General features: G+C 50.1%; 1 protein-coding gene across 3 annotated transcripts in view; it reads right to left on the bottom strand.

Moving 5' to 3' along the window:
- Window positions 1–393: 393 nt before the first annotated feature.
- prkd1 (protein kinase D1) overlaps window positions 394–11,729 on the bottom strand; it is a 63,858-nt gene continuing 52,522 nt past the window's right edge. For all 3 annotated transcript variants that reach the window (XM_036542013.1, XM_036542012.1, XM_036542014.1), the window contains 9 exons: window positions 10,499–10,781; window positions 10,331–10,383; window positions 8,582–8,654; window positions 7,919–8,025; window positions 7,302–7,463; window positions 5,855–5,953; window positions 3,395–3,662; window positions 2,007–2,092; window positions 394–1,184 (listed from right to left, as the gene is read on the bottom strand). In XM_036542013.1, the coding sequence (XP_036397906.1) occupies window positions 966–1,184; window positions 2,007–2,092; window positions 3,395–3,662; window positions 5,855–5,953; window positions 7,302–7,463; window positions 7,919–8,025; window positions 8,582–8,654; window positions 10,331–10,383; window positions 10,499–10,781 (1,350 nt within the window). In that variant the 3' untranslated portion in view covers window positions 394–965. The remainder of the gene's footprint in view (window positions 1,185–2,006; window positions 2,093–3,394; window positions 3,663–5,854; window positions 5,954–7,301; window positions 7,464–7,918; window positions 8,026–8,581; window positions 8,655–10,330; window positions 10,384–10,498; window positions 10,782–11,729) is intronic.

Below are 11,729 nucleotides of genomic sequence, written 5' to 3'. Positions count from 1 at the left end.
GCCCCGCCCGTGTGAGACTGCAGCCCCGCCCGTGTGAGACTGCAGCCGCGCCCGTGTGAGACTGCAGCCCCGCCCGTGTGAGACTGCAGCTCCGCCCGTGTGAGAATGCAGCCCCGCCCGTGTGAGACTGCAGCCCCGCCTGTGTGAGACTGCAGGCTGGTCTGTGTGAGACTGCAGCCCCGCCCGTGTGAGAATGCAGCCCCGCCCGTGTGAGACTGCAGCCGCGCCCGTGTGAGACTGCAGCCCCGCCTGTGTGAGACTGCAGCCCCGCCTGTGTGAGACTGCAGCCCCGCCCGTGTGAGACTGCAGCCCCGCCCGTGTGAGAATGCAGCCCCGCCCGTGTGAGACTGCAGCCGCGCCCGTGTGAGAATGCAGGCTGGTCTGTGTGAGACTGCAGCCCCGCCCGTGTGAGACTGCAGCCCCGCCCGTGTGAGACTGCAGCCCCGCCCGTGTGAGACTGCAGCCCCGCCCGTGTGAGACTGCAGGCTGGCCTGTATGAAACTGCAGCTCAGGCATAGCATGGCAGTAGCTCCCGGTGCAGTTGGGCTGACAGCACACTGCCGGAGCTCGGGGAGAGGCAGGAGACTTCCAGCCTCTTCATTCAGTGGTTGTGAAACCTGAGCCATCTGGACATGCAGCACCTTCAGCTGGCATCTGAATAACTGGTATTGGGAACAGAGGTACCAGCAGGCACCAGCAGGGGGCAGCCTTCATGGCAAGAGTAAACTTGTCCCTATCAGAGAGAGCGGAGCTAACCATCCCTCAGTCAGAGGGAAGGGTCTGACACTGCTAGGGGGCGGAGTCATTCAGCCAAAGATGGTAGGTTTGGACCACCCAACCACAGAGGGCAGAGTCAGACAGTGCCATTGGACAGAGTCCTAGTCCCTGGGTGCAGAGTCACAGTGCCATTGGACAGTCTCAGTCCCGGGGGCGGAGTCAGATAGTCCCGAGGGGTGGCACTGCTTTCACAGAATGCTGACCCTGTCACTGAGCGTGCTCATCTCGGCCTCCTCGGGCTCCACGCCCTCGCTGACGTCGGCGTGGGGGTTGATCAGGTGGGCGGGGTACTGCAGCCCGTGCTGCTCAGCGAAGTGCTCCCAGCGCGGATCATCACTCTCGTGGGTGATGTAGCGCTCGTTCATCTTACACTCCAGGCCTCGGAGGTCGAGCCACATCTGATAGTCCTGTGGGGAAGAGTGACACAAGAGACCTCAGCGACATCTCATCACTGCTGAAAACCAGAGTGCAATCCTTCCAGAGACGTCATCCATGCTGTAGCTGAAGGAAGTGTTACACTGAGCATATGCGCTTCCATTGTATGGATTATAAGGGAAACTTTACACTGAGGATCTGCAGTAGTGAGAAGCCTGAGATTTGGAGAGAGTCGTCTAGGGCACACTCTGACTGATACCCCTGCAGACACAGGGGGTCTGATACCCCCACATTCGGACTGATACCCCCACATTCGAACTGATACCCCACAGGAGGTCTGATACCCCCACATTCAGACTGAAACCCCAGAGGAGGTCTGATACCCCCACATTCGGACTGAAACCCCAGAGGAGGTCTGATACCCCCACATTTGGACTGATACCACACAGGAGGTCCTTGGCTCTGTTCTCTCAGCATCAGGTGTGGAAAACAGTTTAGGGCTACGAGGTGACTCATTCTCCTTGTTGCCATTTATTTTAGCAAAGCAGTATTTAATGAATATGTTTCGCAGCTGCTCATTGCCTAGCGGCCACTGTGGTGAGTGAGGCTTGTATATCAGCACTGCAGACTGTTTTACCAGACGCAGTGAGAGAGAGCCTGGCCACTCTGCAGACTCAGGGAACAGAGGCGCACAGTCACAGCCATGGAACCATCTCCAGCAGCCTCAGATGGAACCCTCTACCCAGAGTTACTTATGCTACTTTCCCTTCTTATGTTGACTTATGGCTCAGCCAGGTACAGGAAGTGCACAGGAAGCTGTGGCGTCACACGCAGAGCAGGTGTGCGGGGCTCACCTGCAGCCAGGGGTGGCTCAGCGACTTATCCACACTGTAGCGCTTGCGCATCTTCACCTGCAGCAGGTTGTTGATGAGGTCGATGGCTGGAACAGGAGAACAGACAGAGAGTGGGATCAGAAGGCAGAAAGCCACAACCCCGCAGTGAGGCCGCAGACAAAGCAAACACACACGGATCACCCTCAGGGATCAGCCTCAGGGATCAGCCTCAGGGATCAGCTTCAGGGATCAGCCTCAGGGATCAGCCTCAGGGATCAGCTTCAGGGATCAGCCTCAGGGATCAGCGTCTGGGTCACACGCTTCCCAGCCTCTCTTCTTGACCTGAACTGTGAGACCATCTGCCAGTGCTGCTCACCCCAGTGGGCTGAGACAGTGATGGACACCACAATGCAGGGGTCTGTGAGGAAAGGACTGCACCCGTGCTGGGGTGCGTGGTTTTGGGCTATTTGTTTCTGTGACCCCTCGAAAGAGCAGGGGTGTAAGCAGACGGAGAGTTCACACCGGGGGCAGCAGCTCGTTTCAGTGCAGCAGCAGAGCACAGGTAAAAAGAATCCTGATTTATACCCAATTCCTTTAATATAAACTCTGGGTGACTCATCCTGTTAAATATTTGTCTAGAGTAGAGACAAGCGTTTTTAAAAAAAGCTTGATGTTTAAGTATGTTTAAGTACAGTTGTTTAAACAGCGGTTCAGGGAAATAAATGACATTCTAGATTCAAAGTAAGGTTCGCGTTATGAAAACAAACAAGGTCCGCAGGGAGAAAGGCCTTCAGCTGCTGGGGCGGGAAGTAAGTGGAGCCGAAGCGATCTGGAGAAATGGGAAACCGCGGCTCCAAACGAGGTGAACTTCTGAACTCTGACCATCTCTGAACCCAAGCAAATAATGACAAGAATCAACATGGCATGGCATGCACGCAGGAGCCTGAGAAACACTCACTCCTAATAACGTGAATTTCATGCTGGAGTAACTGTGCTCTCAAGCGAGGGGCTCCCTAACTCAGGGTGCTTCTCTCTACTGTACACCCTGAATAAGAGATCTCTCCAAGCAGAACTTACAGTATGGAGGCCCACGCATTGATAGCAACAACTATTACTTATTCTTCTTATTATAATGATAATAATAATAATAATAATAATAATAATAATAATTATTATTATTATTATTGCTATCATATTCACATCCAACTCAGCATTACCCTGGTGTTCATTTTAAAATCCTTTTTAACTGTTCCACAAACTTCTATTTCTCAGCCAACTGCTTTATTTTCTCTCACATCCCCCTGGATTCCCTGGAAAACACTGTTGTTCTCCAGGCTCTCCTTGCCACCCCCCACTTCCCATTGTACCCCGACTCTCTCTGGCCCGTCCCTCCCCACGGCCACACCCACCTTCCTGGGACACCTTCTTCCAGGGGTTGGGAGGGTACATGAAGGCAGCGTTTTGTATCTGGTCGTGGATGTCCTCGTCCTCATTGAAGGGGAAGGTGCCGCTCAGGCTGACGTAGATGATGACGCCGACGGACCACATGTCCAGCGAGCGGTTGTAGCCCTTGTTCCGCAGGACCTCGGGGGCCAGGTAGGCAGGGGTGCCCACCACCGACCGCCGAAAAGACTTCTCGCCGATGATGCGGGCAAAGCCGAAATCACAGAGCTTTACCTACCAAACAAAGACCACATCAGTCACCCAGCGGCACACAGAACATTTCCTGCCCCATCGTTCTCTCAGAAAACAGGATCTCTACCCTCTGCAGAAGAAACCCTGTGACTCAAAGGCCAAATAAAATCTTCCAACAGCTGTACTCTGATCAATTAAAGTTGCAAAGTATTAGATATGATTCCCATAAAGATCAGTGTGACAATCTTCAATCTGAACTGCGGAAAAATGATCTGTGCAGGATCCACAGGATCTGCGGAAAAATGATATGTGCAGGATCCACAGGATCTGCGGAAAAATGATCTGTGCAGGATCCACAGGATCTGCGGAAAAATGATTTGTGCAGGATCCACAGGATCTGCGGAAAAATGATCTGTGCAGGATCCACAGGACCTGCGGAAAAATGATCTGTGCAGGATCCACAGGATCTGCGGAAAAACACTTTCATTCAGGATCTTCCCTTGGAGGACAAACGTTTGGAGCTGCTAACGGTCACCTGGAGGAGACCTGGGTCTAGAGCTGCTCTGCGCTGCTCTGTGCTGCTCTCTGCTGCTCTGTGCTGCTCTGCTCTGCTCTCTGCTGCTCTGTGCTGCTCTCTGCTGCTCTGTGCTGTGCTGCTCTGTGCTGCTCTCTGCTGCTCTGTGCTGCTCTGCGCTGTGCTGCTCTGCTCTCTGCTGCTCTGCGCTGTGCTGCTCTGTGCTGCTCTGCTCTGTGCTGCTCTGCTCTCTCCTGCTCTGTGCTGCTCTGTGCTGCTCTGCTCTCTGCTGCTATGCGGTGCTCTCTGCTGCTCTGCTCTCTGCTGCTCTCTGCTGCTCTGTGCTGTGCTGCTCTGTGCTGCTCTGTGCTGCTCTGCGCTGTGCTGCTCTGCTCTGCTCTCTGCTGCTCTGCGCTGTGCTGCTCTGTGCTGCTCTGCTCTGTGCTGCTCTGCTCTGTGCTGCTCTGTGCTGCTCTGCTCTCTGCTGCTCTGTGCTGCTCTGCTCTCTGCTGCTATGCGGTGCTCTCTGCTGCTCTCTGCTGCTCTGTGCTGTGCTGCTCTGCGCTGCTCTGTGCTGCTCTCTGCTGCTCTGTGCTGCTCTCTGCTGCTCTCTGCTGCTCTGCTCTGCTCTCTGCTGCTCTGTGCTGTGCTGCTCTGCGCTGCTCTGTGCTGCTCTCTGCTGCTCTGTGCTGCTCTCTGCTGCTCTCTGCTGCTCTGCTCTGCTCTCTGCTGCTCTCTGCTGCTCTGCTCTGTGCTGCTCTGTGCTGCTCTGTGCTGCTCTGCGCTGCTCTCTGCTGCTCTCTGCTGCTCTGCTCTGTGCTGTGTTGCTCTGTGCTGCTCTGCGCTGCTCTCTGCTGCTCTCTGCTGCTCTGTGCTGCTCTGTGCTGCTCTCTGCTGCTCTGCTCTGCTCTCTGCTGCTCTCTGCTGCGCTGCTCTCTGCTGCTCTCTGCTGCTCTGCTCTGTGCTGTGTTGCTCTGTGCTGCTCTGCGCTGCTCTCTGCTGCTCTGTGCTGCTCTGTGCTGTGTTGCTCTGTGCTGGGGAGCTGCTCTGCGCTGGGTGTGAGCGTTTGATATGTGTGCGTAAGTCACAGTGTCACAGGACTGCAGCTGGGACTCCACCTTAAAAGGAGGACTGCACACCCCCCCCCCAGTGCCCTGTTTGAAAGTAGCACTGCAAATACTCAGGTATTATATAATAAAGGTGTGCTGCGGCCTGATCATGGCTGGCTGTATGCAGTGGCTGAGGTGGGCAGGAGAATGCCAGGGGGACCACAGCTGAAGAGACTGGAAGTGAGCAGCAGCCATCACACAAGCACAGCTCCAGACAACATCTGACCTTTCTCTCCACACATTTTGATTGGAAACAGCGCAAATGTGATTTTTAAAGTTTAATTTTGCTCTGAGACACTTGGCATGTGTCTGAACAGAGTGAATCATGGTCACGCTCTGAGCTTCCAGGCAGGTTGTGATCAAACAGGAGTCAGGGAAGAGGAGAAGTACCATCTGTAGCCTTTTACTGAAATCCAATATGGAGGAAAGAGCTTTTGCTGCAGGCACTCCGCTGCTATCACTGTAATGAATCTGGTTACCTGCTGTCTTTCACTCTGGAAATGCAGAGTAATGTGAATGCTAATTAGTTTCTGGGGAATTTGTTTGTATGTTTGTGTGTGTGTGTGTGTGTGTGTGTGTATGTGTATGCACTCGTGAGGTACACTTCTTACCTGAGGAAAAGGATCAGCCGATGCTAGTAGCACATTCTCGGGTTTGAGGTCACAGTGTACAATATTCTTGAAGTGGAGATGACGGAGTGCTACAAGAATCTGAAAAATACAAAATAAATCACCTCTGTGTGGATTTTCCACTGTTCCTGGGCTGTGGTTTCTGAAGGAAATGTTTTCACACAAACCCAGTGTAAGCACTTTAAAGAGGTGAAATCTCTGACACAGTGCAGGAACTGTGTTGCAGTGGACTCCTGCCCCTGGGAGGCTTTGATGGCCCATGAAGTGTCAGCTATTCCAGCCAGCTGCTTCAGGAAGACCCCTGGCTTAGTGTGGCCTGCAGGCCCCTTAAGCACTCACATTAGTTCTAAGATAAGAGCACCTACTAAAGGAAAAACGGTTTTGCAGGCTTCTTTTCTCATTTTAACATACATTTGAAAATATTAATTTAGTTCTATTTAAAAAGAAGGATTGATTGCCACTAAAGAAGATATTTTTCATTCCAAAAGAATATCTGGTTGCTAGAATTCAGACAGATGCCACTTTGATCCAGGAAAGCTGTTGTCAGTCAAACGTTCACCTTGATACACAGTGAATTTGTGTGGTTCTGCCTCATACTGAAACCACTAGAGTTTGTAATAATAATTAGCAGGCGGGTAAATATTTTGATTGGGTCTCACTCCAGGTTTTTGATACAGTAACTGAAGGGTTCTAATAGTTCTAATCAGCATTACTGTATGTATATAACAGGTCTAATCACTGCTGCTACGCCACTTGGGAAAATACAGACCTCTTACAATGTAAAGACAATGTAAAATGCACAGATTGTTTACCTCAAGTGTCCCTCAAACACACATACACTTCAGAGAGTGATTAATGCCTGTTTGAAGGGTCTGCCGGGAACACCCGGGGAATGGGTGTGTGCGTGATTGTGCGTGTGTGTGTGTGTGTGTGTGTGTGTGTGTGCGTGTGTGTGTGCATGTGCAAGAGAGAGAAATTGTGTGTGTGTGTGTGTGTGTGTGTGTGTGTGTGTGTGTGTGTGTCTGTGTGTATGTGCGTATGCAAGAGAGAGAAATGGTGTGTGTGTGTGTGTGAGAGAGACAGAGAGAGAGAGAGAGTGTGTGTGTGTGTGTGTGAGAGAGAGAGAGAGAGAAAGAGGCAGAGAGTGTGTGTGTGTGTGTGTGTGTGTGCAAGAGAGAGAAATTGTGTGTGTGTGTGTGTGTGTGTGTGTGTGTGTGAGAGAGAGAGAGAGAGAGAGAGAGACGGTGTGTGTGTGTGTGTGTGTGTAAGTGAGAGAGAGCCAGTATGTATGTGCGTGTGTGTGTGTGTGTGTGTGTGTGTGTGTGCATGTGCAAGAGAGAGAAATTGTGTGTGTGTGTGTGTGTGTGTGTGTAAGTGAGAGAGAGCCAGTATGTATGTGCGTGTGTGTGTGTGTGTACGCCAGATCTACCTGAGTGATGAGAAACTTAGTGATGCGTTCCGGCAGCCTCCCTTTCTCACTTGACAGGATCATCTCCAGCATGTCGCCATGGAGTTTCTCCATGACAACAAAGACTCGTTCAGGTGTCTCAAACATGCACTCCAGGTTGACGACGCCGGGGTGGTGGAGGTTCTGTGGAGGGTGGAGGCGGGACAGACACCCGTCAGAGAGCTAAAACCATCACCCTGCTGGGTCACAGGCTGTAATCCATCTTAAACAGGCACAGTGGAGGTGCATACAGAAGGCCACCTTCAGAAACCACTCTGAATTTGCATGTAATTATTTCTGTGTGTTATCCACCACAGCGTTGAGTGGGATGCTGTCATTAATGCAAACTGGGACTATTCTGTGTTTGTACTTCCTGTGCGTACAACCATGCGTGCGTGGGGTTAAAGTGTGTGTGTGTGTATGTGTGTCTGTGTGTGTCTTTAATATGAAAAGAGAAACATTCAACTCTAATTTCCAACTAAGTAATTACCTACAGTTCTGGATCCTCCAAAATAGCTCATAACCAGAATGGAATGGTCTGTAAATCATGACTTAAATAATATTTATTAATTGTGTGTGTGTGTGGGGGGGGGGTGTACCTGTAAGATGGCCACCTCGTTGCGAAGCTGGCTCTCTTGCTTGGTGGGGAAGCGTAGCTTGTCTATGATCTTGATGGCTACGTCACGCCCGGTCTTCCTGTGCTTTCCTGGGAGAGGAGGACAGTGCAGTCTGAGGCAAATGCGCAGCACCAACACAATGCGCCACTGCATGCATCTGCACACGCATCAGTCTGCCACTGTCAGACACCTGCAGCACCCACACAATGCGCCACTGCATGCATCTGCACACGCATCAGTCTGCCACTGTCAGACACCTGCAGCACCAACACAATGCGCCACTGCATGCATCTGCACACGCATCAGTCTGCCACTGTCAGACACCTGCAGGGTCTGTCTCCTCCGCCTCCGTCACCTTAACCATGCCATCCAGATGGAAGCACCTATGTTACAGCACAGCCTCCCAGCCATGAACAGGAGATCAGTCACACTCTCAGCACCTAGCTGGCTGGCCGGGCTAATTGCTAATTAACAACTTTTACTGTTAAGATTTTGGCTGAAACAGCCACCAGATGAAATTAATATTATTCAAGCCCAGTCATTTGGTGCTAAATTTTAAAGAAGCTGTATTATTCCTGCCCACATTTGCTTAAACACTCAGTCAGACCATAGTGTTTGTGCAGTGTGTGTCTGAAACTGCATTACCTCCATATACTATTCCAAACTGTCCAGACCCCAGAACTTCATCTGGGAATATCTGATAAATGGAGCTGATGTCCTGCACAGAGAGAAGAGAAAGAGGCGTTAGAGCTGTGTCTCACCCACACATCTGAACCTGGTCACGTCCCAAACACAGGACAGCCTGACTGTCAGTGCTGCTCAGTTATTTCAGAACCCAGCAGCCATGATGCTGCAGCAGCGTTGCCATGCCTACAGCAGCCATCCCATCAGGAGAAAAGGCCCAATGCACGAGAGCGGGGTCACTGCACAGGGCAAAAACAGGCCACTGAACCCGTGACCCGAGCTGCTCTGCAGCACACATCTGATCCAGCGCTGTGTTACATCCAGTATATCTATCTGCATGCGGAGGACGGTGGCCGGAGCAGCCAGGTCTCTGTGCCGACCTCTGCCGCTGTCCCCGGCGTCTCTCTCTGACTCTTTCACCCTCCAGCTCTCTCTCTTGTCAACCCATATTAGGGAAATACAGGATTCCAGAGGCGAACGGTGGGCCTTTTACACCAACATGGGATCTATTCCAGCTACCATTCAGGTGTGGCTCCTTTCTAACTGCCTAAAATAAAACAGATCAAACCCACAGACACCCCCCCCCCCACACACACACACACAGACAGAGTTCTGTAGGTGTAAACAGTCTGTGAGGTGTCTAACTCCTCATCTTCCATAAATGCTTAATGAGTCTCAATCCCAGGATCAGTGTGTTCATAGACTTCACCTGTCCATCACTGCATAACATCACAACAGTGTCCAGGAAATATATCTTTGTGATAACTGTGTTTCAAAATAATGCACATATTAATATCCACATTACCAGCTACCTAATAATATGCCTATTTTAATTCAACAATTTTCCAACCTGTAGTTAAAAGCTGAAACATTTGTATACCTTGTGACTTTTCTTACCCCTGTCTTCATGGATCTATAACAAATCTCTACATGTGCTGTTGGCAGATTAGCATCAATGTAGTTCATGCACTTACAATGGAGCATCACTGCGGAGCGGGAGTATTCTGCAGCTGTGGGACTTATACATGTCGTTTTTCCATGTATCAAAGCAAGAGATCTGCCATATTGGTTTAATTGTGTAGTGAAAATCTAAAACGAGTGGTGGTGCTCCCTTTCTGCCAGCTTGGCAGGTATGCATGTGGATACAGCTATTTCTTTACAAAACACTTTCACATTCTGCCTTAAATTCAGAAGCAATAATGGAAACTTGATTTATCAGCTGCCTCCAACAAGTCAGTTCTGATTTCCCTATAATTCTGCAAGGCATACTGGTGATGGATTTAAGCCATTCACTTCCTTTTGAAATGATTAACTCTTAGTTGAACATGGTCCATCTCATATTGCTCCTGCTCCTCCAATTCCCATAATGCACTGTGAGGTTGGTTGCTTCCTTCCTGCCTGTTAGCAGGAGGGGCGTGCATAGCTAAAGTGAACATTTCTAATTCCAGAGGGTAAGACGATACCCAGCTTCGTGTGCACAGATCAGACCATGTGGGGCTTGGCTAATTATCTGTTTGTTGTTGGTTAAACTGAGGTTAACCTTTCAGTATTGTACAGGTGCAATGCTGACGTGTATTACAAAGTGTAGCTGACAATTACAATTCATTGACCTTTAAAAACACATCCTGTTTATTACCAGAAGCCCACACAAGGCACTAGCAAAACTGTACGTGACATCTTTTAACCTTGAGAGGCTCATTTCATACTCACCACATTCTCCTGAATTTGACAGTTGGACACGGAAATGCTAACAGAAACATCTTCTGTTGGATAAAGAGACAGTTATAAGCAAGTTTATGTCAAATGTGTGAAAATATCAATCAAAAACAGTCTATCAAAAACTTTATCTACTATCAAAAATGCTATGTGTCGCCGTACTGTGGTGGCTGTGTCGGCCACCGTGAGACAGCCCCTTGGAGATGACGGGCATGAGGGCGTGCTGGATGGCCATCTCCCACATGCGGGCAACGTCCTGGCCCACACCGCTGACCAGCACGCTGCTGTTGGCCGGCATGCCGCCGCCCGCGTTCAGCAGGTTCTCCCCCACGCAGTACACCACGCTGGCCGTGGTGATCTCGAAGCAGTGCGGGTTGGCCCCCTCCGGCAGCAGCGTCAGCGTCTTGGCCGGCTCCAGGGACAGCACCTCTGACAGTGGGATTTCCTGCCACAGGGTGAGGCCAGGTTAACCCGCGCCCAGGACACCCCCCTCCCCCGGCCTCACGCTGCAGCTTCAGGTCCTGTTCCCAGGGCTGCATGTGACCCGGCCCTCACACCCCCTCCTGGGTAACCTCCTCTCTCTCTGTCACTCACAGCCACGCTGTTATTAATATGTGCTAATGAGGAAATATTTAAGAAGCTACATATGTAATCAATCTCATTTCGGTGTTATCATTATCTTTTCATTTCTGCACCACAATCAGTAAAATGGTGGTTAGTAGAGCAGTGTTTCTCCGTGCGACAGACCCAGCCCTGCGCTCAGTTTGTGAATGAACTGAAGCCCCTGCCTGGTCCTGAAGGTTTCCCTTTCTCTGCTTCACCTTAAGTGTCTCCGGGAAACACTGCAAGGCGTAGCACAGCAGAGACAGAGGTTTACAGCAGACTCCAGGCAGATAATGTATTTATACAATATATCTCGAAATTGAATATGCTATTGAAATACACTGAAAAAAGGTTGATAAAATCCCTGTTCTCGTCATGTGCTGTATGATATTCTAATAACAATCCAAAATATAAGAAAACAACTGTCTGTTACTGATATATTAATTGTACAGGAGGAGTAAAAAAACAAATGAAGGTTAAAAAATCTGCAGAATGATTCCGTTTTAGAATAAAACCTTTTTTGTCCTGCAGTGACAACATTTACAACAAGGCTTTTCTGAGATAATAAGGAGCAGATGACAAGCTTTGACAACATTTAACAATGTCATTGCAGCTGCTTAATTCCTGTTCAAACTCATAACAGTCATTCATTTCAAACAGACGAACAGATGGAGGAGTTTAACTGTCTTTATTAAACTTTGTGTCTCAGCTGTCTCCTTCCAGCCTCTATCTAAACAGAGAATCAGCCAGCACCACACCCCCCACACCCCCCCCCCCCAAAGAGGACCCC

The sequence above is a fragment of the Megalops cyprinoides genome, chromosome 12, assembly GCF_013368585.1.
Source record: "Megalops cyprinoides isolate fMegCyp1 chromosome 12, fMegCyp1.pri, whole genome shotgun sequence".
Lineage (NCBI taxonomy): Eukaryota > Metazoa > Chordata > Actinopteri > Elopiformes > Megalopidae > Megalops > Megalops cyprinoides.
The sequence above is the reverse complement of the archived record's forward strand: the minus strand, read 5'-3'. Positions and strand labels throughout refer to the sequence as shown.